Genomic DNA, 23399 nt, shown 5'->3' on the forward strand with positions numbered 1-23399 from the left:
AATTGTCCCATGGATTTGTCTGGATAGGAGAATGGATGGAGTTAATGAGGACAAGTTACTGAAGAAGATAGGCCTTGAACTGCAATTTAAAGAAGAGTTAAGCATATTTGTGCCTTAAAATCTATCTGTAGGATGTTAATCAGTAACAAGAAATGTTTCTAGCACTGAGGCTGCACCTGCGTGCTTTGAGGTATTGACTTGGGGATATGTTTTGAAATAAAACTCTGTTCTATTCCTATGGGAAACCTGAAGAATATGCCTGAAATAGAAGAGGGGAATAAGGGTTGATATAAAATTCACTAGTCAACTGTGCCTGAACCAGTGAACGATTCCAAGTTGGACTGTGAGCACCCTGTGGGACAGGGACTGTGTCTAACCTGATTAGCAAATGCCATTAAAAAAAAGTCTTGACTGCAGAGTCCTGGGGAAAAGAGCTTGCTCATCAGCTGGAAAAGTTCGAGGGAAGTGTTGGTATATTCCTTTGCCTGTAAATTTACAGAATGGGCAACTAGTCTTATTAATTTTAATCAGCCACTTGAAGTTACAGTGTCCATCCCATTATCAAGTCAATAACTACTGGAATAATTTATTGAAGTATTCTATTGGTCGAAGCCTGAATACTGCAAGAGACAAGCAATTCCTTTTGCCCCTCTCGGTTTTTGAGCCTGCATATGATATCCATCAGTGATAACTTCACCGCCTTAGAGTGAAACTAATTCTAGCAGACAGCAACATGAGTCTCAGCAATGGACAGAAAATTGCATTTTATAACGATCCACTGGAACTGGGTTGAAAGCGAGGTGGGGAGAGCAGCAGTTGGAAGACATCAGACTGGAGACTTTGGGGATTTTTTAAAATGGTATTTGTTAAGTGCTTAATAAGTGCCAGCCCTGTTCTAAGTATTGGGGTAACTACAAGTCAGTCCGGTCTGCGTGGTGAGTCTCACATGGGACTCACCATCTAAATTGGAACCAAGAGGATTTCATCCCCATTTTACAAATGAGGTACCTGAGGCATTGAAAAGTTAAGCGGCTTGTTCAAGGTCACGCGGCGTGCAATCAGCAGAGCTGGGATTAGAACTCTGACTCCTGGGCCCTTGCTCTTTCCACTAGGCAATGCTGCTTCTTGATTGAGAAAAGTCCTCACCCTCGGCTGCATCGGGCAAAAACTCCTCACCCTTGGCTTCAAGGCTGTCCATCATCAATCGTATTTATTGAGCGCTTCCTGTGTGCAGAGCACTGTACTAAGAGCTTGTCCATCACCTTGCCCCCTGTTACCTCACCTCCTTTCTCTCCTCCAGCCCAGTTCGCACCCTCTGCTCTTCTGCCGCTAATCTCCTCACTGGGCCTCGTTCTCACCTGTCCCGCCGTTGACCCCCGGCCCACGTCCTCCCCCTGGCATGGAATGCCCTCCCTCCAAACATCCGCCAAGCTAGCTCTCTTCCTCCCTTCAAAGCCCTACTGAGAGCACACCTCCTTCAGGAAGCCTTTTCAGACTGAGCCCCCTCCTTCCTTTCCCCCTACTCCCCCTCCCCATCCGCCCCACCTTACCTCCTTCCCCTCCCCACAGCATCTGTATATATGTTTGTACGTATTTATTACTCTATTTTACTTGTACATATTTATTCTATTTATTTTATTTGGTTTATATGTTTTGTTTTGTTGTCTGTCTCCCCTTTCTAGGCTGTGAGCCTGCTGTTGGGTAGGGACTGTCTCTATATGTTGCAAACTTGTACTTCCCAAGCGCCTAGTACAGTGCTCTGCACACAGTAAGCACTCAATAAATACGATTGAATGAATGAATGAATGGATTGGAAACGAAGGGACAATGAGCTAATTACAGAGGCTCAGGAATATTCGGCATTTTAATATTAGGAGACAGTATAAAAGCTTTATCTATACTGTCAATATTCTGCTGGCAGCAGAGACAGTAAAGTTCTCTCTAGAGCTTAGGGTCAGAGGCGTTATCAGATAGATTGTTACTGTTCCTTCAAGGTTCACTGTACTAATGATATAGCTGATGGATAAGGGTGGATTTAATACAGTAAATAATAATAATAATAATAATGGCATGTATTAAGCGCTTACTATGTGCAGAGCACTGTTCTAAGCACTGGGGAGGTTACACAGTGATCAGGTTGTCCCACGTGGGGCTCATAGTCTTAATCCCCATTTTACAGATGAGGTAACTGAGGTCCAGAGAAGTTGTGACTTGCCCAAAGTCACACAGCTGACAATTGGCAGTGCTGGGATTTGAACCCGTGCCCTCTGACTCCAAAGCCCGTGCTCTTTCCATTGAGCCAAGCTGCTTCACTTGGTGTTTCACTTGGTGTTTCAAGGTGACCTCACTTTCTAATCTGAATATTTCTGAGAATAAGGCAACCCCTCGGTCATCTTTATCTCCTTGATCAAACATCATTTATTGAGCAGGTACAATGTGTGTTCCTCTTGGTTTCACTTTCAGGATGCCAGGAATCATCGATTCTGGGCTTTAGTAGGTGCCCTTCCCTGCCTCTTTTCACCTTTTCCCCCACCATTTTCCACAAATTTGCCTCCCAGAGTTTCCTTCTTTTACCTATTAGTGATCCTTGCACCCCAGTATTAAATTACTCTGATGATGCATGGTGCAAATATGTTGTATGTTGACTATGTATCTTAATAAGGCCGACTAAAAAAAATGATGGCATTTATTAAGCGTTATCAGATTGTTACTGTTCCTTCAAGGTTCACCATACTAATGATATAGCTGATGGATAAGGGTGGATTTAATACGGTAAAAAATAATAATAATAATAACAATAATAATAATGGCATTTAGTAAGCACTTACTATGTGCAAAGCACTGTTCTAAGAACTGGGGAGGTTACAAGGAGATCAGGTTGTCCCACGTGGGGCTCACAGTCTTAATCCCCATTTTCCAGATGAGGGAACTGAGGCCCAGAGAAGTGAAGTGACTTGTCCAAAGTCACACAGCTGACAATTGGCAGAGCTGGAATTCAAACCCATGACCCCTCCAAAGCCCGGGCTCTTTCCACTGAGCCACACTGCTTCTCTAATGAGGACTAAGACTAATGAAGACTAAGCCCTCATTTCTCCTCCTCCTTCTTCCTTCTGCGTTACCTATGCGTGCAGTTTGGCCTAATGGAAAAACCATGGGCCCAGGAGCCAGAAGATCTGGGTTCTAATCCCTGCTATGACACTAGTCTACCATGTGACCTTGGGCAAGACACTTAATTTCTCTGTGCCTCAGTTACCTCTTCTGCAGGGATTGTCTCTATTGCTGAATTGTACTTTCCAAGCACTTAGGAGAGTGCTCTGCCCACAGTAAGCTCTCAATAAATATGATGGAATGAATAAAATGGGGATTAAAACTGTGAGCCCAGTGTGGGACAGGAACTGTGTCTCATTTGATTACCTTGTATCTACACCAGAACTTGGAACAGTGCTTGACACAGAAAAAGTGCTTAACAAATCTGATAATTGACTGATGGATTTGTTGATGATCAAATGAAAAGGTGAGTTTCTGTACCACAGAATTAGAAAGGGAGAAGAAAAAGAATAAATGCAAATATAAAAGGTTGTTATAAAATTAGATGGTTAAAATGCACACTAAAGTCTACCTGGTGGCTTTTGTATCCCTTCATAAAAGTCACATCCTCAGCTGTCTCCTTCTCTTTTTTTTAAATGGTATTTATTAAGCTCCTACTTTGTGGCAGGCACTGTATTAAGTGCTGGCGCAGATACAAACTAATCAGGTTGGACACAGTCCATGTCCCATGTGGGGCTCACAGTGTTAATCCCCATTTTACAGATGAGGTAACTGAGGCACAGAAAAGTGAAGTGACTTCTTCAAGGTCCCATAGCAGACAATTAGGAAGCCTAGGATTAGAACTCAGGTCCTCTGATTCCCAGGTCTGTGCTTTTACCAGGAGGCCACGCTGCTTCTCGAGTCCTACTTAACAAAATCTGTTAACTGTGAACGCGCTGTTAACAAAATCTTTTATCGGGAAACTCTTCAAAACTTGGAGTACGAGGCATCTAAACATCATTGTGGTTTGCCGGATGAACTGTTTCTGATATGGTGGGATTTGATGGCAGAAAAATCAAAATCTGTAAAATCAACCAAAGCGTCAGTCATGGATCATGCTATCTTCTCACTCTTATCCTCCTATCACAATCATTTTCTTTATTCTAAGTCTTCCTTCTGCCTTCCCCCACCACCCTCCTCCACCTCATCCCTTCTGCTGAATTCCTGTTAGGTCATGGTTGTTTCATCACTACGGACAGGTCAGAATGCTTGGTTGGTCAGTAGATATCCAGTTCACCCCTCTATTCTGAGGGATCCCCAGGAAACTTGTTGGAATTGAAGTATCTTAGAGATTCAGTTGTGCTTTGAGAAGATTAAAAATCTAAGTTTCTGCCAGAATGGAAGTTCTTCCCAGAGTTTTCTGTTCAGGGAACAAGATGGTGCCAGGATCCAGATCTTCCAGCATTAACCTGAACCAGACTATCTTCCTGGGCCCTTTTCAGTCTCTGTCCTAAGCCCTCAGAACCAATACCTGTCCTGTAGTGAGTCCAATTTAGTCCAGTAATGTGGCTTCAGGCCCAGATCTGTCCCGATTGGAGTAAGGTTTAGGGTCTGTTCCTTTTGGCAGCAGCCTCAGAAAGTCTAGTTGAACTCTGGATCTGTCCTAGCCCCAGAGATCCCTAGAAGCCTGGGACCTCTAGACTGAGCTCCTTGTGAGCAGACAATGTGTTTACCAATGCTCTTGTATTGGATCTTCCCAGGTGCTTAGCACAGTGCTCTGCACACAGTAAGCGCTCAATGAATACGGTTGAATGAATGAAAATGAATAAGGGCTCAATAAATACCATTGATTGATTGCAGGGCTTCTAGGGTTTTGACTTGGTCCCCCTATTGACCTACAGTTTACAGGTGGTTTGCAGGAATGGATTTTCCTAGGCCAGTTCAACTCAGACTCATACAGATCTGAAATACTGGGTTTGGGCTAGATTTGTCCTCTATAGACAGTACCACCATCCTCCCTGTTTCACAAGCCTGTGATCTTGGCATAATTCTGACTCATCTGTCTCATTTAATCCACACATTCAATCTGACACAAAATCCAGTCAGTTCTACCTTTACAGCATTTCTAGAATCCACCCCTCCTCTCCACTCGAACTGCTACCTCGTTGTTCCAAGCACTTACATTTTCCTGCCTTGACTACTGCATTAGCCTCCTCTCTGACCTCCCTGCTTCCTGTTTCTCCCCTTTCCAGTCCATACTTCACTCTGCTGCCCAGGTCATTATTCTGAAAAACCTTTCTGATCTCAGAAAGATCCTTTCTGATCTCCCATTCTCCTGTCTCTCCCCGCTTCAGTTGATACTTCACTCTGCTGCCCAGATTATCTTTCTACAGAAACGCTCTGAGCATGTCACTCCCCTCCTCAAAAATCACCAGTGGTTGCCCATCAACTGTCAAATCAAGCAAAAACTCCTCACTCTGGGCTTCACTGCTCTCCATCACCTCGCCCTCTCCCACCTCACCTCCCTTCTCTCCTTCTCCAGACCAGCCCACACCCTCTGCTCCTCTGTCACTAACCTCCTCACTTGTCCTCGTTCTCGCCTGTCCCCCAGCCCGGAATGCCCTCCCTCCACACATCTGCCAAACTAGCTCTCTTCCTCCCTTCAAAGCCCTACTGAGAGCTCACCTCCTACAGGAGGCCTTCCCAGACTGAGCCCCCCCTTTTTCCTCTCCTCCTCATCCTCCTCCCCTCCCCATCACTCCCTGCCCCCTTTTTTAATGACATTTACTAAGCGCTTACTATGCAAAGCACTATTCTAAGTGCTGGGGTGGTTACAAGGAGATCAGGTTGTCCCACAGGGGGCTCACAGTCTTAATTCCCATTTTAAAGATGAGGTAACCGAGGCCCAGAGAAGTTAAGTGACTTGCCCAAAATCACAAAGCTGGCAACTGGGGGAGGGAGGATTTGAACCCATGACCCCTGACTCCAAAGCCCGGGCTCTTTCCACTGAGCCACACTGCCCTTCCCCCTTCCCCTCACCACAGCACTTGTGTACATTTGTACATATTTATTACTCTATTTTATTAATGACGTTGTATGTAGCTATAATTCTATTTATTTTGTCGGTATTGACACCTGTCTACCTGGTTTCTTTTTTTGTCTGTCTTCCCCTTGTAGACTGTGAGCCTGTTGTTGGGTAGGGACCGTCTCTGTATGTTGCCCATTTGTACTCCCCAAGTGCTTAGTACAGTGCTCTGCACACAGTAAGCGCTCAATAAATGCGATTGAATGAATGAATGAATGAATGAAAAAACATTCAATCCATATCTCTCCACTTCTCAAGAACCTCCAGTGGTTCCCCATCCACCTCCGCATCGAACAGAAACTCCTTATCATCGGCTTTAAAGCACTCAATCAGCTCTCTCTCTCTCCTACCTAACTTCACTAATCTACTACCACCAACCTTCACACTCCTCTCCTCTAATGCCAATCTACTTTCTGTACCTCGTGGCTCAGTAGAAAGAGCCCGGGCTTTGGAGTCAGAGGTCGTGGGTTCAAATCCCGACTCTGCCAATTGTCAGCTGGGTGACTTTGGGCATGTCACTTAACTTCTCTGTGCCTCAGTTACATCATCTGTAAAATGGGGATTAAGACTGCGAGCCCCCCATGGGACAACTTGATCACCTTGTAACCTCCCCCATGCTTAGAACGGTGCCTGGCACAAAGTAAGCACTTAATTAATGCCATTATTATTATTATTATTATTATTACCTCGATTAAATCTATCTCGCTGCCTACCGCCTGTTCTCATCCTGCCTCCATCCTGAAACTCCCTCCCCCTTCATATTCGACAGACGATCACTTTTCCCACCTTTGCAGCTTCCTTAAAATCACATCTCCTCCTAGATGCTTTTCCTGATTAAGTCCTCAATTTTCCTTTGCACATTGACCATTCTCTTGGCCTGGTGTGGGCAGGGATCACCTCTCTCTTTATTGGTGAATTGTACTTTCCGAGCACTTAGTACAGTGCTCTGCACACAGTAAGTGCTTAATAAATATGATTGAATGAATGAATGAATTAAGCACCTTTAAGCACTTGAAGCTCACCACAATCCCACAGCACTTTTGTACTTTTACTGTTTCCCTTATCTATAATTTAGTTCACTGCCTGTTTCCCCTTGTAGGCCGTAAGCTCCTTGTGGATAAGGATCACATCTCTTTTGTATTTCCCAAATGCTTAGTACAGTGCTTTGCACACAGTAAGTGCTCAATAAAAAAAAATTGATTTATTGATTGAACCATTTGTAGTCCCGTCAGGAGTAGGAGTAGGGGAGAAAAGGCAAGTGAGTGAATGGATCATGTAGGATAAGTCTCTTCCCTTCAGGGGAGCAGAGTGCCTAGCCAATATCCTCAAATCGAAGGCTGAACCAGCTACAGGAACCGATGGGATTGTCCAAGACACCAAACACACACTTGAAACACCAAATACTCACGTCATCAGAGGCATAACAAGTCGTATTGCATCCAAAGATGGAGAGAGTCAGAGCAATACAAAATTCCAGAAAACTGAGAATCAACACTAGAGCTGCAACCCCCTGAAAATATAATCATTATGGTTAATAATATGGTATTTCATTCATTCATTCATTCATTCATTCAGGTGTATTTGTTGAGCATTTACTGTGGGCAGCACACTGTTCTTAATGCTTGGGAGAGTACGGAGAAGCAGCGTGGCTCAGTGGAAAGAGCCCGGCCTTGGGAGTCAGAGGTCATGGGTTCTAATCCCCACTTGTCAGCTGTGTGGCTTTGGGCAAATCACTTAACTTCTCTGTGCCTCAGTTAATTCATCTGTAATATGGGGATTAAGACTGTGAGCCCCATGTGGGACAACCTGATTACCTTGTATCTCCCCCAGCGCTTAGAACAGTGCTTTGCACATAGTAAACGCTTAACAAATGCCATTATTATTATTATTATTACAATACAACAATAAACAAACACATTCCCTGCTCACAATGACCTTACAGTCTAGAGGTGGGGAGACCGACATGAATACAAATAAATAAAATGACAGATAGTACTTAAGGGTTGTGGGGCTGGGGGGAAGAGCAAAGGGAACAATAATAATAATAATAATAATGGCATTTATTAAGCACTTACAATGTGCAAAGCACTGTTCTAAGCACTGGTGTGGTTACAAGGTGATCAGGTTGCCCCACGGGGGGCTCACAGTCTTCATCTCCATTTTACAGATGAGGTAACTGAGGCCCAGAGAAGTTAAGTGACTTGCCCAAAGTCACACAGCTGACAAGTGGCAGAGTAGGGATTTGAACCCCAACTCCCAGAGTCGGGATTTGAAGAAGTCAGGACTAGGCGGGTGGGAGTGGGAGATGAGGAAAGATGGGGATTTGTTAAGTGCTAATTATTAATCAGTCAATCAAAGATATTTATTGAGCACTTACTGTGTGCAGAGCACTGTATTAAGCACTTGGGAGAGTACAGTGCAACACACTGGGTAGACACTGTCCCTGCCCACAATGAGCTTACAGTCTAGAGGGGAAAGAAATAAGAATTTTCCAGACACAACGCAGGCTATGTGCTATGTGTCAAGCACCGCTCTAGGTTCTAGGGAAGATTCAACTTAATTAGTTTGGGCACATTCCTTGTCCTACAGGGAGCTTAAAGTCTAAAGTAGGAGAGAGAACAGACACCTAATCCCCACTGAGAAGCAGCATGGCTCAGTGGAAAGAGCCGGGCTTTGGAGTCAGAGGTCACGGGTTCAAATCCCGACGCTGCCAACTGTCAGCTGTGTGACTTTGGGCAAGTCACTTAACTTCTCCGTGCCTCAGTTACCTCAAAATGGGGATGAAGACTGCGAGCCCCCCGTGGGACAACCTGATCACCTTGTAACCTCCCCAGCACTTTGTACATAGTAAGTACTTAATAAATGCCATTATTATTATTATTATTATTTTACAGATAAGGTAACTGAGATATAGAGAAGTGAAGCGGCTTGCCTGAGGTCACACAACCCACATCCCCTGACTCCCAGACTGGCTCTCTTTCCACTAGGCCACACTGCTTCTCTACTAATGAAACGCCTTTCAGGATGGGGCAGGACAAAGCCAATGGATGGACTCCAAAGGTTGTGGTGGGAATAGCTTATCCTCTCTTCAGCAGCTGCGTAGTAAAGCCTATAGCCTATCCATGATCCTTCTCTCTGAGTTTTGGTCATCTTGCCCACAGGGGTGATAGTTGAGGCAGGGAAAGGTGTTAGACTTGCCCCTGGCTGCAAAAGAGAAGCGTGTGGCCTGACTCCGTGGAAAAAACCAGACCTTAAATCCCAACAATTGTCTATTGATCCTTGTCAATCAGGAAAGTCTGATTGTGCCAGTAAAGAGCCAAAGTCTGATGGGTTTTCACAGTTAGTTTCTCCATCTGATTCAGTTCCTTTTGAGTGTAGTCTGAAGAAGAAAGAATTGATAGCACGTAGCATATATGATGTGACAATCTGGAAGTGCCCAATGTAGTGGATCCTTAGCGCTTAGTACAGTGCCTGACATGTAGTAAGCACCTAACAAGTACCGCAGTTAATAATTCCAACTTTCAGTTGTCCCCTTCCCCAAGCCCAGACGTGTCCCTTTCCTTGGGTAGACCCTGGGGTTAGCCAATGCCTACCGGAAGCGGATTTCAATTCGAAAGATGAATCTGATCTTTCCGACTCAAACCACTTACAGATGAAATATTGGAGAGCACCTTGCAGGAGGTGGTCATTTGCTTCGGTGAAGCGTGACAAATAAAACGTGGTTCCTGATCTATAGCTATGTAGAAAGAGACGATAATGAGCCCAGCAATTGCAGCTATGGAACTGATAATGTTCATTACCAGGCAGTTCTGCACCTGAAAGAGAAAAGCAAGACTCAACGCAGCCCGGAATTTCTACCTACTCTAATGTAATAATCGTAATTATGGTAACAATAATAGAAATAATGAGAATAATAGTATTTGTTAAGCACTAACTTTGTGCTATGCATTTTACTAAGTGCTGGGATACAAGATAATCAAGTCCTTCAAGAGAAAAGTGTGTCTCCATATAGCCCGGATCTCTGACTACTCTATTGTAATAATGATGATGATGATAATAATAATGATAATAATAATAACATTAGTAATAATAATAGCATTTGTTAAGCACTAACTATGTGCCAAATATTACTAAGTGCTGGTGGTAGATACAAGATTATCGGGTCAGACACAGTCCCTTCCCCACATGGGGCTCACAGTTTTAAGTAGGAGGGAGAACAGGCATTGAATTCCTATTTTACAGATGAGGAAACTGAGGCAAAGAGACTAGATTAGACTAGCCCAAGGTCACGTACCAGACACGTGGCATAGCTGGGATTAGAACCCACTTTTTCTGACTCTTGGGTCCTTAGAAAAGCAACGTGGCTCAGTGGAAAGAGCCCAGGCTTGGGAATCAGAGGACATGGGTTCTAATCTCAGCTCGGTCACTTGTCTGCTGTGTGACCTTGGGCAAGCCACTTAACTTCTCTGTGCCTCATATATCTCATCTGTAAAATGGGGATTAAGTGTGAGCCCCATATGGGACAACCTGATTACTTTGTATCTACCCCAGCACTTAGAACAGTGCTTGGCACATAGTAAGTGCTTAACAAATATCATAATTATTATGATTATTATCACAAGCACTTAGTACAGTGCTCTGCATACAGTTAGTGTTAAATAAGCATCATAGATTGATTAGGGACAGAGCAGGCAGGGCCAGTACCCAGGGAAATGGTAGGTGAGGAACACATGTCTTCCTTCACCCTAATAAGCCTCTTCACTGCAGGGTCAAGACACCGCAGGGAGATCAAAGGGGACCAGGGAGAGGGGTACTGAGGTACTACCAGCCCTGAATTCAGTGGGAGCATTCTCTTTTCTTCACCCATCCTCCTATGAAGCAGCGTGACGCAGTGGAAAGAGCACGGGCTTTGGAGTCAGAGATCATAGATTCGAATCCCGGCTCTGCCACATGTCTGCTGTGTGACCTTGGGTAAGTCGCTTAACTTGTCTGAGCCTCAGTTCCCTCATCTGTAAAATGGGGGTGAAGACTGTGAGCCCCACATGGGACAACCTCATTACCTTGTTTCGCCTCCCCAGCGCTTTGAACAGTGCTTTGCACATAGTAAGCGCTTAACAAATGCCATTATTACTATTATAAAGCTAGCCCCTACCTACCACCACAAGGAAACAAACGTGTTTAGCATTTAATGCTCACAGAAGATAGACTAGATAGCTGCCTCACCCATGAGAAGACACACATCCCTCACTCCCCTCCCCAGCAGAAGCAGCGTGGCTCAGTGGAAAGAGACCGGGCTTTGGAGTCAGAGGTCGTGGGTTCAAATCCCGGCTCTGCCAATTGTCAGCTGTGTGACTTTGAGCAGGTCTCTTAACTTCCCTGGACCTCAGTTACCCCATCTGTAAAATGGGGATTAAGACTGTGAGCCCCCCGTGGGACAACCCCATCACCTTGTAACCTCCCCAGCGCTTAGAACAGTGCTTTGCACATGGTAAGTGCTTAATAAATGCCATCATTATTATTATTATTTCACCTGATTGACTAAAGACTTTGTGGGATTGACAACTGAAGTCCAAGGTGCTCTCTTCTACCCATCCTCCATGATCCTCTGGCACATTTTTGTTTGTGAAAAGTCAATCACAGACTTACACGGAAAAGCCACTCTGAAACCTCAATATCGACCCCTCTTTCATCGGATTGTGAACCAGACTGGGAATGCTTTGGCCAATAAGCAGAGAGAGAATTACTCAAGTACTGTTCCTGCGATATGGCGCAGTTTGCCCAAAGTGGATCCTCTAAGCATGAGCCAGAATAAATGACTTCAGTCTCTCCCCTTACCAACCACCCCCTGCGGTTCTCCTGGTTTATTTTTTTTTTAATTTCAAATTCTCCTCACTCGAGTTCTCAGAACTAGATTTCTGGAGAACTACGGAACAGGAAGAACAGGAGGAAATGCTTCCACTCACCAGGCATTTCGTGGTTTTCCTCTCAGCTGCAATTGACAGGGATCCTGAAATGAGGAACTATTAAGGGAAAGGACGTGTTACTTGCTGATTGACACACTCTGTGGATAAGTTCACACAAACCCATCCCCTCACTCACTCTGCTCAAGAACTCTAAGGCATTTTGCTCCTCTAGGGCTGCTCTGTGCTACCCCGTAATTCATTAATTCATCATCATCAATCGTATTTATTGAGCGTTTACTGTGTGCAGAGCACTGTACTAAGGGCTTGGGAAGTACAAATTGGCAACATATAGAGACAGTCCCTACCCAACAGTGGGCTCACAGTCTCATTCACATGGACTCTTCTTGAAACAGGGGAAACATAGTTTTCCTTCCTTGTTTATAATAGCATCTTGCATTTTATAGCACTTTCATTTTTCCAAAGCACTCTCACACTACTTATCTCGGGCCTTCCCTGACCTTTCTTTTCTGCTATTCATCCTTCTTTCTGCATTATTTATATATTTGGATTTGAACCACTTAAGCGCTTGATATTCCCCTTACTGTGTCCCACAGGACTTATGAACATAGCCTCATAATCTCCCATTTCCCCATCTGTAATTTATTTCAATGTCCTTCTTCTCCTCTAGACTATAAATTCCTTGAGGGCAGGCATTTTGTCTACCAACTCTACTACATTGTTCTCTTCCAAGTGCCCACTACATTGCTCAGGCCAGAGAAAGTGCTTAATAGATATCACTGATTGATTGAAATGTTCTCCCAACACCCCTTTTAAGAATATATTACCCTCCTTATTTTGTATAAGAGGAACTGAGGTGCAGAAAGTTTAACCCTGAAGTCACCCAGGAGGCAACTGACAGAGCTGAGATTCTCAAATCCATGTGTTCTCTCTTAGACCACACTGCCTCTTCTGTTAAAATTCATTGACAGCATTCAATTAGCCAACATATTTAATGGGGGTATTGCAATTTACCATATTTTTTGGTTAGCTGTTGTGTTGCATTTCTAATTGTAGCAGAATTTTAAACATATCAGGATTCTATTAGAGAATTATTAGAAAATATTAGAGAAGCAGCATAGCTCAGTGAAAAGAGCCCGGGCTTTGGAGTCAGGGGTCATGGGTTCAAATCGCCGCTCCGCCAATTATCAGCTATGTGACTTTGGGCAAGTCAGTTACCTCATCTGTAAATAGGGATGAAGACTATGTGCCCCCCATGTGACAACCTGATCACCTTGTAACCTCCCCAGTGCTTAAAACGGTGCTTTGCACATAGTAAGTGCTTAATAAATGCCATTGTTAATATTATTATATTATACCCAGGAGTAACTAATTGTGATAAAATATCCAGTAGGATTGCTTCCTCTATTTTAGTGTGCAGATGTGACAAAATAAAGTAACCATCAGAATGCCTTCTTGTAACCCTTGAATAACCCAGCTCCAAATTAATTTTCAGCTAGTATTCAGATCAGCATTAGTTTTGACCGCATTATTTCAGAAGAAACTTAACTGCCTTTACTCACAAACAACGTTCCCCATATTGGGTAGCCCGAGTAAAGGATAAGGAAAGAACCGAAGAATTGGGTTTCATTAATACAAATCAAAATGACTCCAGTTCCTAGGATCATCACAGCAATCAGGATCTGGACAGCCTAGGAGAAGGGAAAAAAAAGCAATGATAATGAGTGAATAAGGAACTAATTCATCTATTCCTAGAAATTATAATCAGTCAGTCAGTTAGAAGGACCTGGGTTCTAATTCTGACTCCTCCACTTGTCTGTTGTGAGACTTTGGACAGGTCACTTAACTTCTCTGTGCCTCAGTTACTTCACATGTAAAATGGGGATTGAGACTGTGAGCCCCATGTGGGATGGGGGCTGTGTCCAACCCAATTATCTTGCATATACCCCAGGACTTAGTATAGTGACTGGCACATAGTAAGAGCTCAAGAAATATCACTAGTATCATTATAACTATGGTCATTAGTATTATTATGCTCTTAGCACAGTGCTCTGCACATAGTAAGTACTCAATAAATGCCATCGACTCCTCCACTTGCCTGCTGTGTGACCTTGGGTAAGTCACTTCACTTCTCTGTGCCTCAAGGACCTCATCTGTAAAATGGGGATAGAGACTGTGAGCCCCATGTGTCACAGGGGACTGTGTCCAACCAGATTTGCTTGTATCCACCCCTGCTCTTAGTACAGTGCCTGGCACATAGTAAGTGCTTAACAAATACCATAATAATAGTAATTATTATTATTACCAAAAAGATTAGAGGGGGAGATGAGTGATTCATCAGGGAGGGCTTCCTGGAGGAGATATGGTTTTAATAGGGCTTTGAAGAAGGGGAAACCAGGAGGTCATTTTAATGTCATTTTTGCAAACAAAGGGGAGTCATGTGTGTGCATATCACGTATACACACACACTCTACATATGAACGTGCATACATGTGTGTATGCGTATACATAAAATGTACACAGAATAATTTATATTAATGTCTGTCCATCTAGACTGTAAGCTCATTGTGGACAGGGTACATTTCCACTAACTCTGTTGTATTATTCGCTCCGCATTACTCAGTGCAGTGCTCTGCACACAGCAAGAACTCAATAAATACCATTAATCAGTTGGTATATGACAATCTATATAGTCCCCCAAGTGCTTAGCACAGTGTTCTGCTCACATTAAGCTCTCAATCAATATGATCACTCGATTGATGGTGGGCCAAATCTGACTTACCCCTAGGATCTTTGGCTCTCCCTTGAGGAATTTCTTCATGGTGTTATATGGCTGATGGACAGATCCAGGGAGCACAGTCTGCCCAGACTGGAAAATGTTGATGCCAGTTTGAGGATAGGCCATGGGTGGGTCCTGTGATACATCTTGAGCACTCATGATGTTATGGCGGATGCTGTAGTAGACAAGATGAGGTCCACAAAGCCTTTCATTCACTCATTCATTCAATGGTATTTATTAAACGCTTACTGTGTGCAGAGCACTGTATTAAGCACTTGTGAAAATACAGCACAATCATTCATTCAATCATATTTATTGAGCACTTACTGTTTGCAGAGCACTGTACTAAGCCCTTGGGAAGTACAAGTTGGCAACATATAGAGACGGTCCCTACCCAACAGCGGGCTCAAGAGTGACAATCCCTGCCCACAACATTCTAGAGCCAGATGCTAAAATTATTATTTATTCACATTTGATGAACACTGACTTGGTGTAAAGCACTATATTTAACACTGGAAAATAATAATAATAATAATAATAATAGTATTTGTCAAGCGCTTACTATGTGCCTAGCACTCAATGCTTAGAACAGTGCTTTGCACATAGTAAGCACTTAATAAATGCCATTATCATTATTATTGTTATTACTTGTACATATTTATTCTATTTATTTTATTTTGTTAATATGTTTTGTTTTGTTGTCTGTCTCCCCCTTCTAGACTGTGAGCCCGCTGTTAGGTAGGGACTGTCTCTATATGTTGCCAACTTGTACTTCCCAAGCACTTAGTACAGTGCTCTGCACACAGTAAGCACTCAATAAATACAATTGAATGAATGAATGAATGTTGCCAACTTGTACTTCCCAAGCGCTTAGTACAGTGCTCTGCCCACAGTAAGTGCTCAATGAATACAATTGAATGAATGAATGAATAAGCACTGTTCTAAGCACTGGGGTAGATACAAGGTAATCAGGTTGTCCCACGTGGGGCTCACTGTCTTCATCCCCATTTAACAGATGAGGTAACTGAGGCACCGAGAAGTTGTGACTTGCCCAAAGTCACACTGCACACAAGCGGCAGAGCCGGGATTTGAACGCACACAGGTAGACATGCAGACATGGTTACTGAACCTAAAGGTGCTCCCAATCTAAAATAAGGGGAGACAGATATACAGGGAAAGAAATAATGTTATAAATACAACAGAAACAGTAAATCAACTATAATTGCAAGAGCCACAGTAAATTACTACTGAAAGAACTCATGGCATAGTGGATAGAGCATGGGTTTGGGAGTCAGAAGGTCGTGGACTCTAATCAATCAATCAATTATATTTATTGAGCGCTTACTGTGTGCAGAGCACTGTACTAAGCGCTTGGGAAGTACAAGATAGCCCTACCCCTTCTAGACTGTGAGCCCACTGTTGGGTAGGGACCATCTCTATATGTTGCAAACTTGCACTTCTCAAGCGCTTAGTCCAGTGCTCTGCACACAGTAAGTGCTCCATAAATATGATTGAATGAATGAATGAACGAACTTGTCTGCTGTGTGACCTTGGGCAAGGCACTTCACTTCTCTGGGCCTCAGTTATCTCATCTGGAAAATGGGGATTAAGACTGTGAGTCCCATGTGGGACAGGGATTGTATCCAACCTAATTTGCTTGTATCCTCCCCAGTGCTTAGTACAGTGCCTGGTACCCAGTAGGCGCTTAACAAATACCGTTATTATTATTATTACTTTATATTCTGGGCAGAGACATTCAGGGAATGTGTCTGTTTATTGTTATATGGTACTCTCCCAAGAGCTCAGTACAATGCTCTCTCGGCACACAGTAGGTGTTCAATAAATATGATTGACTGAGTGACTGACAGACTGGCATCCCTGGTTTATCCTGTGGGTTGAGTCTGTGGGGGAGATTTCTTTTCTGTTCAATCCCAAGGCACAGACTCAGCACCAATGTGCCACCAATGAGAAGAGAAGCAACGTGGCTCAGTGGAAAGAGCCCGGGCTTTGGAGTCAGAGGTCATGGGTTCAAATCCCGCTCCTCCAATTGTCAGCTGTGTGACTTTGGGCAAGTCACTTAACTTCTCTGGGCCTCAGTTCCCTCATCTGGAAAATGGGGGTGAAGACTGTGAGCCCCTTGTGGGACAACCTGATCACCTCGTAACCTCCCCAGTGCTTAGAACAGTCTTTGCACATAGTAAGCACTTTATAAATGCCATTATTATTATTATTATTATTATTACCAATGGGCTCTGGACAAGGGGCCATGGGCAAGGGCAAGTGGGGCCAGAAAGTGCCCAACCTTCTGAGTCTGGAATCTTCCCTCCCTCACATTCAAAGCAACGTAGAGAAGCAGCGTGGCTCAGTGAGAAGAGCCCGGGCTTTGGAGTCAGAGGTCACGGGTTCAAATCCTGGCTCCGCCAATTGCCTGCTGTGACCTTGGGCAAGTCACTTAACTTCTCTGGGCCTCAGTTCCTTCATCTGTAAAATGGGGGTTAAGACTGTGAGTCCCCCGTGAGATAACCTGATCAGCTTGCAACCTGATCACCTTGTAACCTCCCCAGCGCTTAGAACAGGGCTTTGTACATAGTAAGCGCTTAATAAATGCCACTATTATTATTATTATTATTATTGTGAGCCCCCCGTGGGATAACCTGATCACCTTGTAACCTCCCCAATGCTTAGAACAGTGATTTGCACGTAGTAAGCGCTTTATTCCCCCTTTTAGACTGTGAGCCCACTGTTGGGTAGGGACTGTCTCTATATGTTGCCAATTTGTACTTCCCAAGCGCTTAGTACAGTGCTCTGCACATAGTAAGCGCTCAATAAATACGATTGATGATTGATGATGATGATAGAGGCCACCCCTCCAGCCACCCCCATCATGGTGACCCCCTAGGCTAGTAGCCTTCATTTTCCCTTTCCTTCAGGCAGGAACCTCGACTGAGAGTAAAAACTACAGTGGGGAGGAAGACTCTAGCCCAAAATAAGAAAACTGAGGTAAAAATAATAGCAACAATGTTAATAATAATTACAATAGTATTCATTAAATGCTTTATTATATATCAAACACTTGTGCTAATATCTGAGGTAGATAAGGCACAACGCAAGGGATACTTCAGGAAGTGTTGACTAAACAATGCTGTCCGTGTTGCAGAAAAGAAAAACTGTTTGGCTCAAAATCCAACCTGTTTTAAGTTCTTCCTATGACCGAACTGTCCACTGGACACCATCTGTGTACCTTAGAGGAATGCAGGGAAGCAGAGAGGCCTAGTGGAAAATGCCCTCGTGGCTGGAGAAGCAGCGTGGCTCAGTGGAAAGAGCCCGGGCTTTGGAGTCAGAGATCACGGGTTCAAATCCCGGCTCTGCCAACTGTCAGCTGTGTGACTTTGGGCAAGTCACTTCACTTCTCTGTGCCTCAGTTACCTCATCTGTGTAATGGGGATTAAAACTGTGAGCCCCCTGTGGGACAACTTGATCACCTTGTAACCTTCCCCAGTGCTTAGAACAGTGCTTTGCACATAGTAAGTGCTTAACAAATGTCATCATCATCATCATCATCACACAGGCCTGGGAGTCAATGGACCTGATCCAATTCTGGCTCCGCCATGTACCTGCCGTGTGACCTTGGGCAAATCATTGAACTTTTCTGTGCTTTAGTTCCCTCATCTGCAAAATGGGGATTCAATATCTGTTCTCTCTCCTACTTAGACTGTGAGCCCCATGAAGGACTTGATTATCCTCTATTTACCCCAGCACTTAGTACAGTGTGTGGCACATGATAAGTGCTTAACAAATGCTATTATTATTATTGTTGAGCCTCTATTACTTCTATTATCCTCTGTTATCCTCTATTTACCTCAGCACTTAGTACAGTGTGTGGCACATAACAAATATTATTATTATTATTGTTGAGCTATGACTAAGTCACTTCCCAAATCCTCAAGAAGTAGGACAGGGTTAATTGTTCTCTTACTCTCCTAACCAAGCTTGAATCTCCTTCCTGGGTGAAGAAGAGGATCAGCAGGGCCACGTGGCTAGAGCATAGGCCTGGAAGACAGAGGACCTGGGTTCTAATCTCAGCTCCTCCACTTGTCTGCTGTGTGACCTTGAAGAAGTCATTTCACTTCTCTGTGCCTCAGCTACCTCAGTAAAATGGGCTCACAGTAAGATTGTGAGCCCTATGTGAGACAAGGACTGCATCCGTCCCGATCAACTTGGATGTACCCCATCGCTTAGTACAGTGCCCGGCACATAGTAAACACTTAACAAATTCCATAAAAAAAAATCAAAGAGGTATCAGATAAATATATTTGTTCTTTCATACCTTGTCAGCTGGTCTTCTCTTGGATGGTTAGTCCCTCCTCACGGCTCTTAGCCTCACAAGTTCTTCCTCTCACTAGAAGAGATTTGGAGCTATCCTGGAAATATGACTGGGTGTGTGTGTGTGTCTGTGTGTGTGTCTGTGTGTGTCTGTGTGTATGTGTGTTCCTCCTAAAACTTCCTCCTTGGCCAGCTGATTCCCCACCCTGTATTTCTCCTTCTCTAATCTGTTCTGGTCTCAGGGCACATGCAACCAATTCTTTGGGGAATCTATGAATTTTCTATTTGGTTTCTTGCCTAAGTCACAAGATCTTTATTCACTCAATCATATTTACTGAGGGCTTACTGTGTGCAGAGCACTGTACTAAACCCTTGGGGAGTACAAGTCGGCAAAATATAGAGATGATCCCTGCCAAATAACGGGATCACAGTCCAGATCTTTATTAATCATAAGCCTCTGCCAGGAGCACAGGCACTGTGATGAAATCATTTGGCAACTGTCAGCATTCATCTCTAGCTCTCCTCGTCAGCTGAGCACTTTCTTCAGAGCAATGTCCCAAGAGCTCATAGACCTTGATGTTTCAGATCTCACACACTGGGCCTCCTTCTCCCCTCTCCCACCATGTCTGGCTCACATATTCCCTCGCTTTGGTATCTGAAAGACCCCATCTCATCTCATCTACAGAGCCCTTCTGAATAATAATAATAATAATAATAATAATAATAATAATAATAATAATAATAATAATGGAATTTGTTAAGCACTTCCTCTGTGCCAGGCACTGTATTAAGCTCTGGGGTGGTTACAACAATAATAATAATAATAATAATAATAATAATGATGGTGTATATATGTTTGTACATATTTTTTTACTCTATTTTATTTGTACATATCTATTCTATTTATTTTATTTTGTTAGTATGTTTGGTTTTGTTCTCTGTCTCCCCCTTTTAGACTGTGAGCCCACTGCTGGGTAGGGACTGTCTCTATATGTTGCCAATTTGTACTTCCCAAGCGCTTAGTACAGTGCTCTGCACATAGTAAGCACTCAATAAATACGATTGATGATGATGATGATGATGGTGTTTGTTAAGCACTTACTGTGTGCCAAGAACTGTTCTAAGCGCTGGGGGGGATACAAGGTAATCAATCAAGGTTGTCCCACATGGGGCTCACAGTCTCAATTCCCATTTTACAGATGAGGGAACTGAGACCCAGAGAAGTGAAGTGACTTGCCCAAAGTCACACAGCTGACAAGTGGCGGAGCCAGGATTAGAACCCATGAACTCTGACTCCCAAGCCCGGGCTCTTTCTACTGAGCCACGCTGCTTCTCTGCAAATCAAATCGGTTTTGGACACAGTCCCTGTCCCCCAGGGGGCTCACAGTCTCAATCCCCATTTTCCAGATGAGGTCACTGAGGCACAGAGAAGTGAAGTGACTTGCCTGAGGTCACATATCAGACAAGTGGTGGACCCGGGATTAGAACCCATGACCTTCTGACTCTCAGGCCTGTGATCTATCCATCACACCATGCTGCTGAAATCACACCTCCTCCAGGAGACCTTCTCTGATTCATTTCTAATCTTACCCCATAATATCCCCCAATTCCCACATCAACACTTTTGCTTCACCTAAGTACTTAAAGTTCAGAAGACACCCCATAGTTCTATGTACATGTCTCCTTTACTCTCCTTTACTCTACTCCTTTACTTTAGAGAAGCAGTGGGGTTAGTGGAAAGAGCTCTGGCTTGGGAGCCAGAGGCCATAGGTTCTAATCCTGGCTCCGTCACTTATCAGTTGTGTGACTTTGGGTGAGTCACTTAACTTCTTTGTGCCTCAGGTACCTCATCTGGAAAATGGGGATGAAGACTGTGAGCCCCACGTGGGACAACCTCATTGCCTTGTATCTACCCCAGCACGTAGAACAGTGGTTGGCACATAGCGCTTAACAAACACCATCATCATCATCTAGTAATTCCTCCTATTTGTAGTATACTTTAGTGTCCATCTCCCCTGCTAGAGGGCAAGAATCATGTCTTTTAGTTTTATTATACTTTCCCAAGCACTTAGTGCAGTGCTCATATATACCTGTATATATGTATGCCTGTATATATGTTTGTATGTATTTATTACTCTTTATTTATTTCTTTTATTTGTACATATTTATTCTATTTATTTTATTTTGCTAATATGTTTTGTTTTGTTGTTTGTCTCCCCCTTCTAGACTGTGAGCCCACTGTTGGGTAGGGACCGTCTCTATATGTTGCCAACTTGTACTTCCCAAGCGCTTAGTACACACAGTAAGCGCTCAATAAATACAATTGATTGATTGATTGTGAGCCCCATGTGGGACAGAGACAGTGTATGACCTGATTACCTTGTATCTATCCCAGTGCTTAGAACAGTGCTTGACCCAATGCTTAACCAAGACCATTAAAGAAAAAATCTGCATCCCACCAGTCAGACTAGTCTGTGAGCTCATTGATGGGTAGGGATTGTCTCTATTTGTTGCCAAATTGTACTTTCCAAGCACCTAGTACAGTGCTCTGCACATAGTAAGTGCTCAATAAATACGATGGAATGAAACATGACTGAATGAATGAATGCTTACTCAGTGACGCTGGAGTGGACTGGGTAGGGTGACTAATAATAATGATGACATTTGTTAAGCCCTTATTATGTGCAAAGCACTGTTCTAATTGCTGGGGGGTGGGGGGGATACAAGGTGATCAAGTTGTTCCATGTGGGGCTCACAATCTTTATCCCCATTTTACAGATGAGGTAACTGAGGCTCAGAGAAGTTAAGTGACTTACCCAAGGTCCCATAGCAGACATGTGGCAGAGCTGGGATTCGAGCCCATGACCTCTGACTACAAAGCCCGGGCTCTTTCCACTGAGCCACGCTTAATACACAATCCTGGTTGCATCACACAAACTCACTTGTGTGAAAACATGAATAGCTGTGCAATATAGAAATGAAATATGCTGCTTTTCTGGGTAGCAGACATTTTGCCATCTGCTCATGGATAACACCTTTCTACCCCAATCTCTCATTATAATGATGATAATAACAATAACTGTGATATTTTTAAGCATTTCCTATGTGCCACGCACTGTTGTAAGCACTGGGGTAGATACAAGAAATGAGGGTTGTGCACGGTCCCTGTCCCACATAGGGCTCACAGTCGCAAACCCCATTTTACAGATGAGGAAACTGAGGCAAAGAGAAGTGAAGTGACTCACCCAAGGTCATACAGCAGGAAGTGGCGGAACTGGGATTAGAACCCAGGACCTTCTGACTCCCAGACTCTACCCACGGTGTTTGTTGTTGAGTTTGTTTTTTGCAGATTTGCCCCCATAACTGAGTTCCTAAGGAACTCAGTCATGTTTCATTCCATCGTATTTATTGAGCACTTACTATGTGAAGAGCACTGTACTAAGTGCTTGGATAGTACAATTTGGCAACAAATAGAGACAATCCCTACCCAACAATGAGCTCACAGACTAGTCTGACTGGTGGGATGCAGATTTTTTCTTTAATGATCTTGGTTAAGCATTGGGTCAAGCACTGTTCTAAGCCCTGGGAAAGCAAACTTCACCTGTATGTCCTTCTCCAAGTTAACATAATAATAATGGTATTTGTTAAGCACTTACTGTGGGCTAAGCACTGTTCTGAGCACTGGGGTAGATACAAGGTAATCAGGTTGTCCCACGTGAGGCTCACAGTCTTAATCCCCATTTGGCAGATGAGGTGACTGAGGCACAAAGAAGTTAAGTGGCTTGCCCAAGGTCACACAGCAGACAGATGACGCCACGTCCTCCGACTCCCAAGCCCATGATCTTGCCATTAGGCCATGCTGCTTCTTTAACATGAATCCTGACACAGCTTGCCAGGGCCCTGGCAATCCCTGGCATGAAGCTAGGTGTGCTAATCAATCAATCAATCAATCATATTTATTGAGCACTTACTGTGTGCAGAGCACTGTTCTAAGCGCTTGGGAAGTACAAGTGCTAACTGCTTAGTTGTCTTATGCTTTCGAGTCCGACCCATAGCAACGCCATGGACACATCTCTCCCAGAACACTCCACCTCCATCTGCAGTTGCTCTGGTAGCATTTTCTTGGTAAAAATACAGAAGCAGTTTACCTTCTGTGAAGTAAAAGTGCTTTGTACGACGCTCAGGAAATACCACTGATGGATGGATTGATTCAACACTTCTGCACCGACTAAATCATTCAGTCAGTCGTATTTCTTGAGCGCTT

At 43.8% G+C, this 23399-nt stretch overlaps 1 protein-coding gene across 1 annotated transcript; it reads right to left on the bottom strand.

Moving 5' to 3' along the window:
- Window positions 1-3904: 3904 nt before the first annotated feature.
- LOC119943871 (membrane-spanning 4-domains subfamily A member 4A-like) lies at window positions 3905-19229 on the bottom strand. The gene is made up of 7 exons (XM_038765057.1): window positions 19140-19229; window positions 14816-14987; window positions 13596-13724; window positions 12076-12132; window positions 9763-9927; window positions 7521-7622; window positions 3905-4109 (listed from the first exon to the last, which is right to left on the bottom strand). Exons 2-7 carry the CDS (start codon window positions 14969-14971, stop codon window positions 4038-4040), a joined length of 681 nt encoding a protein of 226 aa, XP_038620985.1. The 5' UTR covers window positions 14972-14987; window positions 19140-19229; the 3' UTR covers window positions 3905-4037.
- Window positions 19230-23399: the final 4170 nt, after the last annotated feature.

The sequence above is a fragment of the Tachyglossus aculeatus genome, chromosome 22 (assembly GCF_015852505.1).
Source record: "Tachyglossus aculeatus isolate mTacAcu1 chromosome 22, mTacAcu1.pri, whole genome shotgun sequence".
NCBI classification, from domain to species: Eukaryota; Metazoa; Chordata; class Mammalia; order Monotremata; family Tachyglossidae; genus Tachyglossus; species Tachyglossus aculeatus.